Below are 22,120 nucleotides of genomic sequence, written 5' to 3'. Positions count from 1 at the left end.
TAGACAGAAAGACACACAGAAAGGCTGATCGTGTTATATAAAAACTATCCTTACTAAGACCTAGTGCCGCCGATTGTGTTATATAAAAACTATCCTTACTAAGACCTAGTGCCGCCGATCGTGTTATGTAAAAACTATCCGTACTAAGACCTAGTGCCGCCGATCGTGTTATATAAAAACTATCCTTACTATGACCTAGTGCCGCCGATCGTGTTATATAAAAACTATCCTTACTATAACCTAGTGCCGCCGATCGTGTTATATAAAAACTATCCTTACTATAACCTAGTGCCGCCGATCGTGTTATATAAAACTATCCTTACTATAACCTAGTGCCGCCGATCGTGTTATATAAAAACTATCCTTATATAACCTAGTGCCGCCGATCGTGTTATATAAAACTATCCTTATTATAACCTAGTGCCGCTCGCTGGTCGTCAGTCTGCGAAGAAAGTATTTTTGCATAATTGACAATTTTTTTAGCACAAATAATACACACGCATATACACTACTGAATGTTTAATAAGTATGCTAACATGTCAAATCCGACTACTGTTTCCACCTCCAATGTTAAACATCCTTCTACTCCACAGTCTAACATGAACTACACAGTATTAAACCCACACCACTACCAATGTTAAACACCTTCCTACTTCACTGTCTAACATAATCTATGCGGTATTAACTCCCCACTACTACCACAGTATTAAACATTCACCTATTCCTGTCTAACATAATGTACACGGTATTAACTCCCCACTACCATAATCAGTGTTAAACACCTTCCTATTCCACTATCTAACATAATCCACACGGTATTAACTCCTCACTACTACCACTAGTGTTAAACACCTTCCTACTCCACCGTCTAACATAATCTATGCGGTATTAGCTCCCCACTACCATCATCAGTGTTAAACACCTTCCTATTCCACTATCTAACATAATCTACACGGTATTAACTCCTCACTACTACCACTAGTGTTAAACACCTTCCTACTCCACCGTCTAACATAATCTACACGGTATTAACTCCCCACTACCATCATCAGTGTTAAACACCTTCCTATTCCACTATCTAACATAATCTACACGGTATTAACTCCTCACTACTACCACTAGTGTTAAACACCTTCCTATTCCACTATCTAACATAATCTACACGGTATTAACTCCTCACTACTACCACTAGTGTTAAACACCTTCCTACTCCACCGTCTAACATAGTCTACACGGTATTAAACTCGTAAAACCTTTCATCAGCACTGCTAAAATTGTGATTAATACTTGTTGAAGTTGAACATAAAATTCTTGATATGATACGAACAAATCTTGCATCTGTCCGTTAATCAGTGAATCTCAGTACAAACTTGGCGAACAGATTATCTAAAGAAATAAGGTTCGACAACATCGCTGCTGTTATTCCAAAACCACTTTCAAAGTTAAATAGACAATTGATTGAATAAAATAAAACTAACAAATCTGTTTGTGTGTTCTTTAAGAGTTACGTGCATATATTGATTTGTGAACGTTTATGGACACTATAGAACATGCGAAACCTCTTACCAAGTATCAGTCTTAGACGTAAATATTCCATCTAGAAAAGCCTCAGGTGGCATCCATTTCACTGGTAACGTTGCTTTCCCTCCCTTTCTGTAGTAGTCGGCCCTTCGGTGATACACATAAGTTTCATCCACTTATAAAACTTTAAATAATGTAGTACGTTTTCTTTATTGGTATTAACATGGCCTAACTTAAAACACAACCTCAAATTCGATTGCAAACATTAGAAGAAAAAATATAAATACAGTTTTACTAGCTACATTGCTGTGGTACATAAATCCACACAACTTGAAATTTACTGTCACAATATTGAAACAGTTTTACGTTTATATTCTCCAAATCTGTAGAGACAATAAACAGTAGAGTGAACTCGAAAAGAAAACAGAGAATAAAGCAACGTAATATTTATTGGATAAATAACAAAACGTGTAAAAAAAACAAATTAGTCTGTTATATGCTAAGTTTCAGATGGAAGCAGTTCAGAATGTTGGAATTGAACGCAGTAAACTAGTGGATAAAATAACTATATTTCAAAATAACGCCATGCACCATTGGTTTTCGAACCTTCAGAGTAATAATGAATGCCAAATTTAGTTGTGGTGGTGAACGAAATAAGAAAGAACAGGCCTTCAGAGAACAAATAATAACAGATAATAATGTACAATAAAAGATCGCCTGAAAAACTTAAGAAACTATGGATGAATAATCGGGCGATCTATTCTAAAGTTGCTGAGTTATGTTGCGTAATCGGAAACTGGAAGCAAACTTATGTGGAATTTGGAAAATTCCCGTTTTTATTATGTATAGTAATTCGGGGAGGATTTTTTTTTGCACCGTGATTGACTAAATAGTAATCAGTGTATCACGCGATTGGCCAAATAGTATTCAGTGCATCAAACTAACGAAGCTTTTTCCATTTATTGTTTCCCAGAGAAAGTTCTCTATCTTATTATTTATCGGAAACTTTTAGTGCATATTTTTCTATTTTTCACATTCTAGAGCTGGTCTTAAACTTCACAAAATGTATTCATATTGTTATGTGACACTTTGCCATTCCTTGTTTTTTTATAAACAGCTGGCTGGTATTTGTTTACTAAGTCTAGAAATAATAATGGGTCTCACGAAGTTTCTCCAAACTGTTTAGTCAACAGTTTTCCACTTCTCTTTATATAATTTTACCCCAGTTTTCAAAACGTTTATTCAAACTGTTTTCCAATTACTTCTCTTCTTCTTCGTTTTCGGCAGTTAACTGTGTATTTTATAAAAGTATATTTGTACTTTTGACTGACACTTTTATTATGATCCAGTTCGAGGTGTGTTTGTACAAAGACAGACCTAAAACTTGGTAAAATTAACTGATAAAATAGAAACGGAAATTAGACAAAATTATACATGTACACACTTGAAAACAGACAGACAGATATACATATATAGTATAAATTAAATTAGTTCGACCTATAATTAATACAGTTTAGACAACGATCTCAAAACTGAACCCCATTATTTTCTAAGAGCAATTAACAATGCAAAAAGGTAGACGTCTTATTGTATTTCACTTTATTTTAGAGGAAAACAAAGACGTGTTTAATGTAACTACAGTAGTCAGTTTTAAGATAATAGTAAGGTTTTTGTACTTTTAGTTGTTTTTTTAATTTCATTTTACCTTCCTTCTGTTTCTTGTCCAGTAACTTACCTGTAGACATCCCTTGCCATGCCAAAGTCTGAAATCTTCACTACTCTGTCAGGTCCTCTACTCGTGAGAAGACAGTTTCTTGCAGCTATGTCCCTACACAGGAATATTATAACCGTACTTATCAAAATCAAACGTCTGAAGTCGAAACGTTTCACTTAAATCTGTTAAGCTCTGTACGAGCATTGCGATAAATACACGTACAGAAACAGTGATATAAAAGTACATTTTCATTTATGCCAGTTGTTGATGTGATATTTCAATTTAACTGTCTCGAGAGAAAGCCAACAAACCTGTTAACAGGCAACGTTACATTAAATTTGACCCTTTCATATGAAACATTTTGTTGCTATAAATTCTTAGTTCATGTTTAAGATTAATATAATTTCATATTAGACAATTTGAAACAATGTTCTTCATCAAATGTTTCTGGGCATGCTACAGAAGAGGGTATTCTCACATTAAGCCCATCCGGCCCGAGCATGCTACAGAAGGGGGGTATCTTACACTAAGCCCCCCCTGGAATGTTACAGCATGGGGGTATTCTCACAATAACCCCCCCCCCTAGTTTATCAAGGCGGCTAAAAACAAAATAGAAGCTATTGTTTATTCCAGAAATAAAGTACAATATCTTTAAATAGAATACTTCAAAACGTATTCACTTGGAAATTAACACTTTCTGGCAAAAACTTTCAAGGCCACAAACATGCTTGTATATCGCCTATCACTAACCGCAACAGGTGTAATCCTGAATAGGTGAATCTGACATGAAATTTCTAAGGTGACAAGGCAACACGCTTGATCTTTCTGATTGCAACGTGAAACAGTGTGATGCCCCCTTGTGCCCTACCTTCGAACTTTTTGCTTTTAAAATAGTAACTTACTATTTGGAATGGGATTTTGTTCATATTTTCAGTTTGAAGCATTGTAGAAACTTATAAAAAGTTTTAACTGAGGTCATTGTTTACTCTCCAAATTGTGATAAACTTCTATGTATCGGCCACTCCAGGACCATCAGGTCAGCCGAGTAAGAAAGAATAATAAGGCCTATTTACTTTCAAGCTAAAGGATGACTTCGGATTTCTAACATTGTTTTATGAAAATACTTTATACTCCCTGTTAACACAGCTTTATTCCGTGACGGTTTTTTCTAACGCGGTATCGAGAGTTCAGTTACAAAATATGTCAATTATTCTCAAACCAGGACGAAACGAGGTTGACGTACAGTGTGGTTGAAGAAAGAAAAACAAACACTAGATACGATAGAAATAAAATCTGGGAAACTTTAATATCACACAACGTTTCGGGCCAAGGTTTGTGGTATAAAGACTTTAATATCACACAACGTTTCGGGCCAAGGTCTGTGGTATAAAGATAGGAATATGTTTTCATTGTATTTTCGATTTACTATTTCATTTCCGACCCTTTATTTCTGCCTTTCTATACTGAAATCTGCACTAGTAATAAGTCAACATTACTGCTTTGATTTCACCTACTGAGTTTTAGTAATACTGAGGTCTTGTACAAGGTGTAACGTGTTGTTGACTGCTAATGAAGAAGGGTTTAGGCCCGAAAAGTTGTGTCATATTAAAGTTTTCCTCGATTTTATTACCATCGAATGTAGTGTGTGTTTTTCTTTCTTAAACTTTGTCTTACATCTTCTGTGCGGTTTTTTGTGTCCACCGTGTGGTTGGCTTATTGTTACATATTCTTTTCCGTTTTCACTTGTAAGTTCTAAGAATAACTAAGTATGTAACTTTTGTAAAAATAATCATCATCTTTTTTTTTCTCTCCAAAAATTCAAAGATATTGAATATATTAATTGTAATACATATTTATTGTTTAGTTCTAATAATTAATACCCATGAATTTGGAAATTAATATGAGATATTTAGATACGTGAAGTATTTCTAATTTTATGTTCAAATGAAATCACATTTCTAGTTAGTAAGTTATATAAGTTACAACACTTGGAAGATTTTGTCAAATATCAACTGTCCTTTATCTTTACCAGAAGCGGAAATTTATCTAACTGAATGGAATTTAAAATCTTCTGCAGCTGATGTTCTAAAATAACCTCTCTAATCCAGTTATCTAAGATTTTTAACCTGTGGATAAAATGGTTCTGCTCCAGATACTGGCAACCTTTGGCAACATCCATAGCTAAGGCCAGAAGATCTAACATGTTTACTGATGCCCTCATATCCTACAAAAAAAAAAAGTAAATAACTTACCACGATTATTTACGAATAAGACAGTACAATTAGAACAAAACAAAATACAAAAATATTATAAGATGTGGAATAAAGCAGTACAGATACTGTTGGTATGGTTTGGCTGATTACATAAACAATTTAAATTAACAAGAGTATCTATTTTACGTTTTCTTCCAAATCAGCTGATTACACAGGCCTGCGAATTCAAACTTCAAACTGATTTTGTTTTAATAACGGGTTTTCGGTAATTCAGCTACGCAGATTTCGAAAATGATATTCATTTTTTTTCTATCATGTAAAGACTTTTTTACAAATCGGGAAGAAAAAAGAACTCTTACTGAGATCAAATTTACAACACATTTACCACAAAAATAACAGAATGTGTTTGGGTCATTTACACAACCTCTTTTTGCTATAGCGACGAATAAATAATATTGAAAAGAAAACAATAATGGCAAAGTGCACGCACAACCAAATACGTCAGAAATGACACGTCAGGCGGCCTGTTAACCGTTTATATACTAGCGGTGTGTTTCTCGTGGGTTCTAGAACAATCAATAGAATTCTCACTTCGCGATTGGTCTAGAGAAATCTTTAGCCAGTGGTTGTCAACATTTTTAGTATAACAAAATGTGACCCGATTTCAATTAAAATGATTCACTTATGTAAAAGTACATATGAAGTTTTGTGAAAAAATCTCTACGTGAAGGAGAAAAATAGATATCATTTTCGGATTCAGTGTACAGGAATTACTGTAGTACAAAGGAAATTTCAAGACCAAAAACCATCGCAGGCCTGTGTAACCAACCTTGAAGTCAATACAAAAAATGGTGTCATCAAACCAGCTGGCGCTCAGTCTCACACTGAATCACGTAACATATTCTACAACGTAACAGCAACATAAAATTTGCTTAACACTTCTTTGTTGATAAGCACAAAGGTACACAATGGGCTATCTGTGCTCTGCTCACCCCATGTATCGCAACCCGATTTTTAGTGTTATAAGCCCCCAGGCTCACCACTGAGTCATCAGAGGGATAACTTAACACACTGAACTATTATAGTTCTAATTATATTAAATCATCATCTCTTAGTGCAAAATAAAGAACTTACCCATTGGGCGAAAAAAAATTGATTGCGGGAAAAGTACAAAAAAACAAAACAAAATGGAATGAAATATAAAACTTGGAAAATTACCACAAAAACATGTTAGCGAAGAATACAACTAAAATAAAAACAAATAAAATAGGCCCTCGAGAATGTAAAGAGGAATATGTATGTGTAAATATATCTTACTATCTTTCAGTATTCGACAACGATGAAATTAGCAAAACACACAAACAAAAAAAACAACAACATATAACATATTTTACCGGCTTAGGCCTAGAATCTCTCAAGAAGGACTTCAAATCTCCCCCTGCCAACAACTCCAGCACGATGAACCGAGGCATTTTTTCGAAACATACACCAATAAAACCAACAATGTTTGAGTGGCTGAACTTGCTGTAATAGAATCGAACGAATTATACAGATGATGATAAAATAAAAAAATCAGATAAGGCATTTAAACATATTTTCAAAATCAAGTTATATTTTTATATTGTACGCAAAATTAACAATTACCTCATGATCAGCGCTTCCATCTGAAAGTCCAGTTCTGATTGGCTAGATGCGAATATTTTTATATTGTAAGCAAAATTAACAATTACCTCATGATCAGCGCTTCCATCTGAAAGTCCAATTCTGATTGGCTAGATGAGAATATTTTTATATTGTAAGCAAAATTAACAATTACCTCATGATCAGCGCTTCCATCTGAAAGTCCAGTTCTGATTGGCTAGATGAGAATTCGGGAAGTGTCTGAAAAAAAAATGTTGATTATAAGTGAGCAATAATGTAAAAATAATTAGCTGTTATAGGATATTATGGGATGTCTCATTTGTTGCATTATATTTTATTGTTATGCTATGAAAAGTACAAATTAAGCAATCAAAATTCTTATACATTATTGTTGTTTTTTTAACGCACAGTGGGCTATTTTCACTATGTCCACCGCGGGGAATCGAGCCCTGGATTTTAGCGTTGTAAGTACGTACATTTACTGCTAACCCACCATATACATGGAAAAGAAATATAAAATTTTATAAAAAAAAAGAGTTTAGAACGAGGAGATAAATATACGTAAGAATAATGTAATTTTGTTTTCGTTTAAGAGGGTTAATTAAAAACACATCATTCGTTGCCCCCCAGTGGCACAGCGGCATGTCTGAGGACTTACAACGCCAGAATCCGGGTTTCGATACCCGTGGTGGGCAGAGCATAGATAGCCCTTGTGTAGCTTTGTGCTTAATTACAAACAAACATCATTCGTTTTTTCTAGCGGCAAACCTTTTAAGATTTTATATTAAAAGAATAGCATAACATTTTCAGAGTTTAACAAACGATAAATTTAAGAGATTAAACTTTTCAGAAAGACAAAGTTCAGAGATAAGCCTCTACACGTAATGTTTAGAAATATAAACACAAAATTATATTACTATATGTTAAAAATTAAACGAAATGTTTTTTTAATCGACAACAGATGGCGCGCTACTATACGACATATTAACTTTTACTCTTTAAAAAAACACGACGCCAAATACAGTTATTCGTTGAATCATAGTATCTTCTTAATAGTTCATATTTTACATGTTTTATCCTTTATAGGTTTGTAAAAAAGAAAAAAAAACACGTTTATCCATGCGGTGCTTGACATGGTTCAATTTGAACAGCTAATTTTTAAGAGGGATAGCATTTATTAACGACTAAAACGTTGTTTCTGTGGAAGTACGAGTATATTTTGTGCTTATGATCAATAAGTATAACATAAAGTAAACGGAGCTCTGCTAATTCGTTTGTTGACTATGACATCATACATTAAACGACAGGTGAGACAGTGGTGTCAAAAAAATCTTACATTATCCAACACATGAAACAACAGGGGCAGTATTGATCATTTTAATTACTCACAAAAAAATCTTAACCCTGTGCTAACAATATAAGGTGCATGAGAGACCTACTTAGATATTGCCTTCTTTATTTACACAAGTTTTGCACCTGTCCTTAATTAATTTGCAGCTTTAAAATGTGTATTTGTTTCATTTTCAAAACCAGCTGTGAACAAACATAAAGTTGTTGATTAGGCTTGAGTTATTTCGAATTATGAATGAGGTGATCCCATCAAATATCTCCACATCAAAAACCAGTTTCATTCCATTATACGCCTAATATCTAATATAATGCTCATCTTTTGTAAATATTCACAGAAAGTACTAAGTGTTTTCCACTGAGTTACGAAACTAAAATATTTAGCTTACCTTTATAGCAACCGCCATGTTGTACGGCTCGTCTGGTACATTAGATAGGTACCCTTCGTACACCTCACCAAAAGCTCCTTGGCCCAAGGCTCTGCCAAACACGACAAAAAAGAACTAAAACACTTGAATTTTTTCTTTATGTAATTTAACAGTCTACAGAAGATTTTGATCACTAACCTTTAAAAGCCATAAAAGTATTGAATAATTTAGATTTGCTTCATTTTATAAACTAATACGCCCCCCCCCCACCCCCAGTGGCACAGCGGTATGTCTGCGGACTTACAACGCTAGAATCCGGGTTTCGATACCCGTGGTGGGAAGAGCACAGATAGCCCATTGTCTTGCTTTGTGCTTAACTTCAAACAAATAAACAAAACAAATAAACTAATACTCTGGAGTATGTGAGTATCTCTGGGAACACATTAAATAAAAAATAAACCCCCACACCTGATAATTGGAAGGCAGTCTCGATGAGCTACTAACAACGTATTCCACTAGCCAGCACTTCGTCTATAGTTCTCTCACCCTTGAGTTATTTCTTTTGATTTTTTGTTGTTGTTAACATAAACGACTACTTAAGTTGTTGTTGTTGCCCCCCCCCCCCAGTGGCACAATGGATGTCTGCGTACTTATACCGCTAGAAACCAGGCTTTGATACCCGTGATGGGCATAGCACCGATAGCCCTTTGTGTAGCTTTGGGCTTATTAACAACCAAACAACTGAAGTTGGTTTTTTGTTTTGCTTTTTACAATTTATGCTGACTCAAAGGTTAAAGGTAGGATGCATAAAAAAAGCTGTGTTATAAAAACATTCAAATATGAGATAATTATAACGGAATTTCTTCGAATTCCAGTAGTCCTCAAGTATGTGCGACGAGGCACTTCATAACAGTAATGTTGACATTTTTCAACACTATAATGATAGGAAAAAATGAGGTTCAAAGGATAGGATTTTTGTTTTGTTATCTTAAGTTCAAATTTGCGATACTATACATATGCCTGAACCTTCTAAGCTACTTTCTCGCTAACTCTAAGGTGTTTTACAAGTTTCCATAAAATAATGACACAAAAAAGTACAAAATTATAAAATATTGACAAGATTGCTGGATGGATTTACCATATGAGCGCTACGCTGACCTGGATGTATTCGCCAAATGAACGCCAAATCGCCCTGGATGGATCTTCCCATTGCACGCCACACCGCCCTGGATAGATTTCCCAAATGAACGCCACACCACCCTGGATGGATCCGCCCATTGAGCGCCACACCGCCCTGAATGGATTTCCCAAATAAACGCTACAGTGCGTTAGTGACAGCAAAGAGAGAGAGAAAAAAAAGGTTTAAATGACGTAAAGTTTTCTTTACTTTGAAGTTACGAATATTATCACATTCTTGTGGCGCAAATCTACAACAGCATCCTTTAATCTTCCAGAAGACAAAAAAACAAATTTGAACTAAATAAAGGGGGCCGAAGTAATAATAACTTACTTGACCAGCGTTAGGTTTTCTCTGGGTATTTCTGGCAAATCTTGGATGGTATACGTGCTCCCACCAAACTCGTAGTTAGGATTATACTCTGTGACCATGCCGCCATTGTTTTGACGGATCCAACTGAGTTGAAGATCAGGACTATTAAGGGGCTCTTGGTTCATGCTACGGCTAACCTTCTTTCGATATCGATTGACTGGAGAAAAGAAAAATTACCTCTAAATTAATTTCGTTTCTCTATAATATAATTTAATAAAAAATAACACATTTAAAAAGTAAAATGTATCTGCGACAATGGAAAATACAAATATAAACCAAGAATAATCGATATTTAAATAATACATTTTTGAGGTTAAATGATAAATAATTCCAAATACTTAAAACTTGTTTATTGTCTGAGATACAAGTATAATATTTGTGGTTATAACATTCCGCCAGATTAACCTAGCATCATCAGGTACAACACCAGTTTTAGTAAATGGTGAAAAAGTTTAACCAAAAATATTATATTCTGTATATCCGACAATATACGAGTTTTAAGTTTTACATAATGGGGTATTTCCTTGAATTATTTAATTTTAAATACTATTTGCAAAATCAAAATGATCAATGAAGAACATTTAAAATCGTACCAGAAGACAGAAATTTAGATATAAAATATACAAAGTGTGAAAATACTTTAAAAAGACTAGCACATAAACAACAACAACACAAACACACACACAAGAAACGACATGAAATGTGAAAAATTACAGATAAAATAAAGAAAAGATACATTAGCACAACACAAGAAACCATTTCAGACAAAAAGTGAAATTACTGTGACTATTTTACCCACAAATAGTTATTGGATAACATTTAGTTTTAGAAAATGTTACAATATTAAACGTTGTTAAGCTCGATATATTCAATACAGAAATAACGTATGACTTAAAAGCCTATGTAGCATATCAAACGTGACGTGTTTTTAACTAAACGACAAGAAGAACAAGAACATCAACAAAATTATGTTTTTAAACTTCATTTTCATTGGATCACAGTCGAAACAGCCTTTATCATTATGGCATTTCCTAGTTTTACTATAACGTCCCGATTTTTCTTCTTACTTTGGTTAATTATAAACTAATAACACTTATTTGGTTTTGAAAATTACTCTGAAAAATTATTTGAGTAAAGGTTATTTAGAAGATTACTTGAAGAAGCTAGTTGAGTAAAAAACTATTTCCAATTTGGAGTTCAGCTTTATGCCTATCGTTTCTACTAATCCCTTCTGCAGCGCCCCCTCATTCTTTTCAATAATACTCTCACAGCGTGGAACAGTGGAATAACAAGAAACAACTTGAATGATTATGTAGTCTATAAGCACATGGTATTCAAATTATTTTATCACAACCGGGAATAATTTAGGAAGATATACATCATTTATACAGAATAATGCATTTTGGTGCTTTTTATTATCCTGAACATTATAATTTTCGTGTGTAGCGAACAGATAATAAGCCAAGATCATGTGTAATCTCTGAACTCGTTGGTAAGTCACAATATTATCCTTTAAATTGTTAGTACGTGACATTATTGTTGTCCTTTAACTCGTTAATAAGTCACAATATTATGGTCCTTTAACTTGTTAATACGTCACAATATTATGGTCCTTTAACTGGTTAGTACGTCACAATATTATGGTCCTTTAACTGGTTAGTACGTCACAATATTATGGTCCTTTAACCCGTTGGTAAGTCACAAAAAGGTTAGAAAGGTATTTCTTATGATCATTAAAATATTCCAAAAAGCGATAGTTGCACAATCTTTTTCAGAACTATTATTAACTTCTAATTAAAAGCTACCCATATAAGTCAGAACTAGTGATTAACCTAGTATTAAATATAGCTAATTTAACATACCGTTTTTACTTATAATGATTACAATGCATTGATTTATCAGCTGGGTACACTCTCCTGTTAATGACATTTTCGGTCGTAATTCCAATAATATATTTCACGAAGATCGGACACCTTACGAAATTTAGGTCAGTCCTAAATCCATATATAGCAAGCTAACAATACAGATTAATCCTCACAATATATATATATATAGTAATACGAAATGGAAAAATAAAAACAAAATGTATACATTATATGTTTTAAATATCATAATCAATAATACTGCTGAAAGTAACATTAAGGAAAGAATGGAATAGAGCTTACTTACCAAACATGTAGAAACTAGATGATTCCCTTTAAACTTAACTTGACTAAACTTAATCTAATCCTCCCTAACAATGTCTAATGACCCATGGAAGCCCATTAAACAGGTTCGATGGTGTAATATCTGACATAAATTACTACGATACATGTTACTATTTCACTATCGAGTCAGTTAGCTTGACGGTACAGATAGAGTACAGTAAAAACCTAATGTTAATTAAGATAAGAAATAATGAATAATAAAATTGTACTTTAAATAGTTTGTTGCGGATATACGCTTAAAGCTACACAAGGCTTAACTGCGCTAGCCGTTCCTAATTTTGCAGTAATAGACTGGAGGCTTGTTTGTTATTAAAGACAAAGCTGCGCCAATCGCGAGTATCGAAACCCGATATTTAACGTTATAAACCATCGAACTTATCGCTGACTACCTAAAGCCAGTTAACAGAATTCACACGATATTTTGGTAAAGGGTCGAGAATCATAAACCTCAGGTTCACAGTCCATCATGCTAATCACTACGCAACATCCGGCCCACGGTAAATGGTAAAAATATTAATACTATAATTAAACTAGACGAGTTAGATTTGATAAAAATAAAATATTTTACTAAGTACAACTAATCCGAATTGAATCATTCCCTACACACAAGGTCAATCTACAGAACGGGAAGTCGGAAATAATAAAGTTAAACCCCAAGAATTAGCGGAAAGGTATACGCGATAGATAATATGGTTCAAAGAAGATAATAATAATAATGAGATTTAAAGCAGGAATGACAATGATAAATATGACAATTAAAGTAACTTAACTAATGATATAATGTTACGCTACATACATGGGTGTCCGCAGTGGGGGGGGGAGGGAAATGCCCCTTTGCTCCCCTGGAAAATGGGAAACATAATTCGTTCTTTATTCATTCAGCGTATGTATATGAATATTTTTGTTCACTTCACACTACTTTGCCCCCCCCCCCCTGGAAAAATTTCTGTGGACGCCCATGACTACATAGGGAACTGTTAAACAGCTTACATTAACTCTACCGATAGCTTAAACTGGTGGGAGTTAAATCTAATGTTGGTAGTCATACCAACGTGGGTTATTATTACCTTAAAACGTAGTTAAGAAATTGTGGTGTAGTAGCGATAGCTTTGAAAAGGCCGTGACATTCTGTAGAATTATTAATCCTATATTCGGTAACAAGAAGAGTGTTGAATTTATTTGAATAAAACTGGTGTACAAAACGTGGTAGGTTTTGTTGGTTTGTCTGTTATTTAAGACAAAGATACACAATAGGCTGTCTGTACCGTGTCGATCGCAAGTATCGGAACCTGTTTTTTGTAGCGATATAAACTAAACGTAGTGTGTGTTTGTTTGTTGTTATTGTTGTTTTGTAAAGGGGGGGAGCAAAGCCACATTGCTGTGTCCACCGAAGGGAATCGAAGCCCTGATTTTAGCGTTGTAAATCCGAAGAATTGCTGCGCAAAATGATAATGAGTTTACTAGTTCTCTCTACAAAATCTTGTGTAATTTTCAACAAATTTTATTGTACGTAATAAGCTCCTAGTTGTAAACGCTGCAGCATAACCTATTGGAGGATTTCTATTCGGAAACAGAAATTTGTAAATTCAAAATTAAAAGCGCCAGTTTTATTGAAAATTTTGGTTTTGAATATTTCATTATCGATACTTAATTATATCTAAATCGATTTAATGTTTTCTTTTTTATTTTCAGCGAAAGAGGAAAAAATGGCTTTTTTTTTTCTTCAGAGTGACTTCTGGTGGACAAATGTGTTTCGCAGTATCAAAATAACTTCCATAATTAAGTATAAGAATAGCATCATTATATCTACAAACGCAATTAATGTGTAAAGCTTTGTTTAGTTTCTGTTACAAATATTTGATGTGCATGAAAATTCAAGTTCAAATAAATATGAAGCTGCAACCTATGAGCTGAAGTTGTCACTTATAGGTGTTCCTTGTACTTGCTAATAGTAATGTTGACCGAATTGTACAAATATGTAAAGTAAATATATATATATACCTTATGAGAATTCGTTTATTGTGAAACAACGATAATAGTTGGTAAAAGAGTAGCTCAAGAGTTGGCGGTGATGACTAGCTGCCTTCCCTCTAGTCTTTCACTGCTAAATTAGGGACGGCTAGCGTGTAGCTTTGCGCGGAATTCAAACAAATACTAATACAATGTATTAACACCAGATCTTAAAAAATATTTTAATTATTATTGAAAGAGTTTTTAGCTTTATCAATAAGAAGACTGATGTAAATATTACCAAAATTAAAAGCTTCTATTGTTCTTGCCTCAAAGTCTAAATTTTTCTATAAATTAAATGAAATGACGGATTATAATGAGCGTATTAACACAGGTTCTTCTTAATAGTATTTACTTAATGTATCTCGGATCCTTCCCCGCTAGGGCGATATTTGTTTGTTTTAATTATGCACAAAGCTACACAAGGGCTATCCGTGCTCTGCCCACCACGGGTATCGAAACCCGGTTTCTAGCGTTGTAAGTTCACAGACATACCGCTGTGCCACTGGGGGGCAGAGCGATATTTTAAACCATTTACAGTTTTATTATATCCAGTAACACAGTTCATGTATCTAAGGGTCGTTTCAAGCTCTATTAGCGCTAAACTAAAGGTTGAGGTTCATTAATATTCGGCAAGATATAAGTACTTAAAACGTGTTTTGTTTTCTAATAAGCGGTAGAGTCACGACTGAGATAAGCAATTGAGGATTAAAATGGACCTCCTTAGGTAACGGAAAAATAAAAGTTTAACGAATTTTACAATCCTTACCTGATGGCTCTATAGATAAAGTCTCGCGTGCTACCTTTAAAACAAACCAAATTACAATTAAAAAATACATAAGTGTTTCTAATGTATAGCGTAAATATATACAGAGATTAGGAAATTTTAAAGGTGAATTTTTTAATTGTCAATGATCTAACAGAAAAGGATCAAAGAACAGCATCAAAAAGTTGGAGAGAAAAGCTTTTGTAAATGCTTTTAAGTTGCTTAAAGAGGTTATAGAAATATTGATTTTTTTATAGTCTGGCCTGTTTTATTTCCATAGCCAAACTAAGAGAAATTAATTCTTGTACTCGGATCATATATTATCCTCACCCACTGAGGATATATTAAATAAGGGATCGGTTATTGGGTCCTATATCCCTTAAGATATGTGCAAAATATAATCGGCTGTTCCAACAATTGTTCCTGTCCTTCTCTACCTGCAAAACTATCTCGGGAGGGGCAGGCCCCTCCTCTGCTCGCTGGGGAATCTGGAACTTACACGCCAGCAGGCAGAAGAACAAGATCACTGCTACCGTCACCAGGATACACAGAATAATCACCACTAGGTGATGTGTTGCAAGATGAAACCCGTCACTCTTGTGGTCGGTGATACCAGGATTCTCTGTAAAATCACGATGATGTTTTTGCAATGAAAATGGTAAAAAAAATATTTTGTACACATCATACAAAAACCAATAACTAGTGAGCACGTTACTTCAAAATCTGTTATTGTTTATCTTAACCGTAACCTTGTTCTGTAAACTTAACGTTTTAAGAAGTTAAAATTTTGGCAATGACACATAATTATATAGAAGATCTTTCTCCAAGTTAACTTACTAGTTAAAGTATGTATCTAAAAAAAATGTTGAAGTGAATGGTTCGAAAGTTACATTATTATGTCGTAATCTAACCCAAATATTACAAAATGGTTTGTTATATCTGAGTGTATTGTCGTGACGTCAGTAAAACGTGCGCATGTCACGAATCATGAGAAAAATTCTGCACTCTGTAGGCTACAATACAGCATGACACATGAACTTTAAAAGCAAGAAATATAAATATTTATTACTCTTAATTTCGGTTTTATTTACTCTTGAAACGTAACACTTTCGTGGACCCTGAGGAGGTACATCTAGCATAATTAAAATCCCTGTACTTGAGATGTTTTATGCTATATTTGGTTATATACATTTCCACAAGAAACACTCATTTGCTAAACTTATAAACAAATGTAATGTGCGTTTTAAGAGAAAGAGCTAATAATGATTACAGATCATCCTATAAACATTGTCGTTAAACGCAAGATACACAAAGAGATATCTGTGCTCTGCCCACCGCGAGTATCAAAAGCCGATTCTTAGCGTTATAAGTCCTCAGCCTTCCCGCTGAGCCACGGGGGGGGGATCAGTAAGCTGAAATATTCCTAACAAACAAACTACCTAAAACATCAGTGTTTACAGCAGAATTAACTTCTTTGTGGTTAATATACTGATTCAAGATTTCAATTAAAATATTTCAGCAAATTCTTACCTTTTTCAAAAACAATTGTTACCTTATGATCAAAAACAGTTTTTAATTAAATGCTTTTGCAACAGTAATTTGTTCCTGTTGCCATTAAGTCCACGAAAATATTGACATTTTTGAAATTTTCTGTGGATACATTTATGACAGCCATGAATAATAATTACCGTTGTTATGGAGACAAGTAATTCCGTCTGACTGCAGTATCTGATCGTCGGGACAGATACAGTGTACGACTTGTTTTTCATTGTCCAAAAGAACACACATGTATTCACAGCTACAGTCCGTATGGGCAGGGACAATATCCACTTTTCCATCACCTTTATGCGATCCTGGTTCTGCAAAGGTCAGGAAAGCCTCTGGATTTACGTACGACGTTCCCCCTTGACCATTGGTGAAGTAACTGTCTTCATAAGAAGTATTGCCTCCTAGTTTATTTTCATAATAATTTTTATTAATAATTTGACAAATCAACTTTCTTGACAGATCAATGTAGAGTTTGTAAATCCTATAATTAAGCAAAGGAGAAAAATATATTGTTGGTGATTAATGATACCCATGACTTGTAGCATCATAGAACACACCTTTATAGCCTCCTCCTCCCCCTCCTGCGGAACACCCTCCTCCACCTCCCCCAAATCCGCCATCAGTTTTCCAATTTTGCCCTTCCCCACACACTTGTCCACCGAGGGCGCCCTCTATCAGTGATAAACCAGAAGTGTTATATTGAGTTGTGTCGTTCCACCCTCCTCCGGCACCTAGAGTTCGAAGACGAATAATAAGGCTTTATATATTAGTAAACAATATTTATTAAGACGCTTAAATAAGTAACGTAAACATATTTATAATTTTATAACTTGTTGCAAACTGTTCACGTCAAAATTATTGATACAATTAAAATACCAGGCCTTCAAAACACAACTTCCAGACTTAATGATATCAAAAACCTTTGTAAAAAGTTCATTCGGTTAAGAAAAAAAATTACTTTTGTACTCTGCGACTCACCGGCTCCGGTTCGGGAAGAGCGACCGTTAGTCATTAAAAAACCCGAGTTTATCCCACGACCGTTAGGATCTACTGCTGTCCGAAAATCATCATTTCTTGTGTGAGACAGGCCTCCACCTCCAGCAGCAACCACCAGGGGAACAGGACGACCAGTGTGAGGGTCTAACTGTAGTGTAAATAATATTTTTGTGATTAATTTGAAGTTTCTAATATAACACTTGATTTCTGACTTGTAATTTATTAATTCATTTACTGTATTATAAATAATAAGTACAATCTATCGTTCTATTTGTTTGCGTTTAAACAAAATAAAGAAACACAAACTCAAGATTGAATTTTTAGTTCAATAACCCCCAAGGTACCCCCCCCCCCAGGTGGCACAGCGGCATGTCTGCAGACTTACAACGCTAGAAACCGGGTTTCGATACCCGTGGTTGGAAGAGCACAGATAGCCCATTGTGTAGCTTTGTACTTAACTACAAACAAACAAACCCCCCGGTAGCGCTTTCACAAAATTAAAGTTGCTCTTTAGTTGGCGATGATTCGATGGTTTAAGTTTTTAGATTAACAGTTTTTTTACCAACCTACTACCCAAATGCTGTGCCAGGTATTAATAGAATTAAAAGTTTGATAGGAAATGCTATGTCAGGTATTAATAAAATGAAGAGTTCGATAAGAAGCTGCGTTAACTTACAAAATCGGATCATCTTTGGATATATTGCAACTTTAATTTTGCGAAAGCGCTACTTATTTGCTATTGAAATAAAATTTAATTTTTGAGTTTATTTGTTTAAGCGCACAGTTTTGGATGACGAGGAACCCACTTTTAGAAAATAAAGTTTGGAGGACGGCTTGAATGGGTAATGAAAGAATCTTTATTACAAGTAACAAATGTACAACGTTTCGACAAGCTTTTGACATAATCAGGTATAAGTAGTTTACGTAGACATGGGAATATGTATACAGTATGGAACAAAAAGATCACGTGACAGGAGATTGCTTAACAGCCTGGTAAAGGTATCTTGGTGCCACGAGGTGTTAGTTTAGAGTAGGGCTGTTCCGTTCAATTAAGATGGCTTCCTTTATTTTCCGTTTCTTGATGTTTGGTTCTTTGTTTAAAATTACAGTGTTTTCAATAGATATACCTGTGTTTTTTTTAGTTGCAATGGTGGTAAACATAGGAGGTTTTTTTTATTATGTTCGCTGAATCCGGTTTTCAGTTTTCTTTCGGTTTCTGCGATGTAGAATTATGGATAGTTGGAGCTCGTTTTTTCATAAACGACGTTGGTATTGTGTGATTTTATGTAATTTTTATTTAATAATGATTTTAGTTTAGAGCCGGGTTTTAGGGTGAATTTGAAGTCGACAGGAATATTAAATTTTATGGCAAGTTTCCCCAAATTTGAATTATTTTTGAACTGATTTTAGAGATGAATGATAAACTGCGGTATAACGTTGTGTTGTTATTGTTTGGTTTATTAGTGTAAATTTTGTTTGTTTGAAGTTAAGCACAAAGCTACACAACAGGCTATCTGTGCTGTGCCCACAACGGGAATTTAAGCCCAGTTTTTAGCGTTACAAGCCTTCATTCTTACTGCTGAGGCACTGGGGGACTGGCGCAAAGCCACAGTATAGACTATCTTTGCTTTGTCCACAACGGGGAATCAAAGCCCCAATTTTAGCGTTGTAAGTACGTAAATTTACCGCTGACCACCGGATAACTTAATTTTGTGATATTGCTTAAGTCTTTAAGCGGACTTTCAAATATCAAGTTTTAAATATATCCTTATGTATCAATTTTTTTTTCATCTACCTTAACTCCCTATAATCGTAGGTTCACACATCTCCTTAACTACAAACGCGGGTGGTTCACACATCTCCATAACCACACATGCATGGTTCATACACCTCCTTAACTACACGTACCAGGTTCATACATCTCCTTAACTACAAACGAGGGTGGTTCACACATCTCCATAACTACGCATGCATGGTTCACACGTCTCCTTAACCACACATGCATGGTTCACACGTCTCCTTAACAACACTTGCAAGCAGTAGCTAACGCTAGGCCTTTATTACAGCTGGATAATAAACTATCGGAATAAAATCCAACCTTTCTGATTACAGTGAATAGATAGATCCGATTAAATAACACAAACAGTTGATAGCGTATACGTCTCTGAGTTTACTAGTACAAGCGGTGTGTAACAACAGTAAAAATACAATACAATCTGTAAATAGCACTGATGAGACAATATTCTGTGAATACCTGTGTAAAAATGTAATCTTTTAAGATCACTTAACGTTATTGGTAATAAACTTCACAATGATATTATATTTTATTTTTCTTTAGTCAGTTGTTATTTAAATGTTACGGTTCAAATGTCGAAAGCTGGGGAAGCATTCGAAACCAGTTTATGAAATATTTTTTCTTACTGTACTAGCCATTATCATGTAATCTTAGCCATTCGAGAGGGGGCATCGATGATTTACGAAAACACTACAAACGAAGGCGAGGAGGAGGTGGAGGTGGTGGAGGAGCTACTTTTATATTTAGGGTAAGTCTAGAATCCTTAAACCAACGTGAAATCTGATACTATAATTGTCATTTTATGTCCAACAAGGTACGTGTACTTAAGGAGATGTATGAACCACTCGCGTTTGTAGTTAAGGAGATGTGTGAACCATGCACGTGTAGTTAAGGAGGTGTGTGAACCATGCATGTTGGTTAAGGAGACGTGTGAACCATGCATGCGTAGTTATGGAGACGTGTGAACCACCCGCGTTTGTAGTTAAGGAGATGTGTGAACCAGGTACGTGTAGTTAAGGAGGTGTGTGAACCATGCATGTGTGGTTATGGAGATGTGTGAACCACCCGCGTTTGTAGTTAAGGAGATGTATAACCAGGTACGTGTAGTTAAGGAGGTGTGTGTGAACCATGTATGTGTGGTTAAGGAGATGTGTGAACCATACATGTGTAGTTAAGGAGATGTGTGAAACACTCGTCGTTTTTTTTTGTTCACACTTTCTACTGCGTGTACTTTTAATCGTGAAGTTCCGGAAATTATTTTATATTATAGACTTGCAATACAAGATATCACTAATTTTGAGCTGATTTACTAAAGGGAGGACAGCCAATCAACGGCATCCACCACCAGCTCTTGGACTAATATAATTAAATAGTCGGATCTGACCGTCACCCATCCATGGGCCCAAAGTGTGGACCTCGATTTTCGGCAACGGGAAGCTAAACGGAGATCTTCGGATCCACAATACGATACGCTAACCACCAGGGCACATTCGGTCTAACAATTTGCTGGTGTAAACAAAGAGGTCGACTTGATCTCACGAAAATTTCCCATTTCTCGTACTTGTTTTCCGAGAGGTATATTAACTATTATTGTTTTCTAATTAGATTTATTAGTGCCTAGTACTTATATTCAGAAAGGTATTGCCTAATTTGGATAACACGTGTACTCAGAAAGGTCAGGCCTGGCACTAGCTGGAGGAAGGGAGGTATTGCCCCTTCCCCAATCAAATTATAAAATGTTAAATGATTAGCAGATTGGAGAGTCTTCATCTTTTATATAAATGTTAGTAAAACACTGACAAAACAACAAGATTTATTTAAACTTTAAATCCAAAAATCTTCCAAAGTAACTGATCCATGGGCCTGCAAAAGGTCGTTGCTTTTTCAAAAGGGGCCGAAAATTACCCACCTGACCCTCCTCGCAACAATGTGGACCTAGAACCGGCCCTTAGAAAATGGTATAGATTTTATTTATTTTTTGTTTTTTGTATAATTATTTAGATTTTTCAAATGTAGTCGGACAGGTATAATAACCAGTGGAGTATGAAAAATGTAAAAATTTGTTGATTTATTTGACTGGAGTTATCAGCTTCTCAATTTGTATTTAAAAGATCAGACTAGAGTTATTGACGGCTTGAGCTCGTGGCACCATAACATAAACACCCTGTCAGATCTATAATAAAAAGGATTTCGAACATAAGAGATCAGACTGGAGCTATTGACGACTTGTACTCGTAGAACCATAACATAAACACCCTGTCAGATCTATAATAAAAAGGATTTCGAACATAAGAGATCAGACTGGAGCTATTGACGGCTTGTACTCGTAGAACCATAACATAAACACCCTGTCAGATCTATAATAAAAAGGATTTCAAACATAAGTAAGATCAGATTGGAGCTATTGACGCCTGTACTCGTAGAACCATAACATAAACACCCTGT

At 34.9% G+C, this 22,120-nt stretch overlaps 1 protein-coding gene across 1 annotated transcript in view; it reads right to left on the bottom strand.

The window, feature by feature from the left end:
• LOC106461200 (leukocyte tyrosine kinase receptor-like) overlaps positions 1-22,120 on the bottom strand; it is a 58,590-nt gene that overhangs the window by 12,752 nt on the left and 23,718 nt on the right. Inside the window, exons 12-22 of the mRNA XM_022388060.1 lie at positions 17,863-18,028; positions 17,442-17,615; positions 17,025-17,285; positions 15,836-15,958; positions 10,315-10,510; positions 8,826-8,916; positions 7,265-7,329; positions 6,843-6,972; positions 5,362-5,459; positions 3,257-3,349; positions 1,567-1,668 (exon numbers count right to left, since the gene is read on the bottom strand). Coding sequence (XP_022243768.1) covers positions 1,567-1,668; positions 3,257-3,349; positions 5,362-5,459; positions 6,843-6,972; positions 7,265-7,329; positions 8,826-8,916; positions 10,315-10,510; positions 15,836-15,958; positions 17,025-17,285; positions 17,442-17,615; positions 17,863-18,028 — 1,499 coding nt within the window. The remainder of the gene's footprint in view (positions 1-1,566; positions 1,669-3,256; positions 3,350-5,361; positions 5,460-6,842; positions 6,973-7,264; positions 7,330-8,825; positions 8,917-10,314; positions 10,511-15,835; positions 15,959-17,024; positions 17,286-17,441; positions 17,616-17,862; positions 18,029-22,120) is intronic.

This window comes from Limulus polyphemus, unplaced genomic scaffold, assembly GCF_000517525.1.
Source record: "Limulus polyphemus unplaced genomic scaffold, Limulus_polyphemus-2.1.2 Scaffold913, whole genome shotgun sequence".
Taxonomy (NCBI): Eukaryota; Metazoa; Arthropoda; class Merostomata; order Xiphosura; family Limulidae; genus Limulus; species Limulus polyphemus.
The sequence above is the reverse complement of the archived record's forward strand: the minus strand, read 5'-3'. Positions and strand labels throughout refer to the sequence as shown.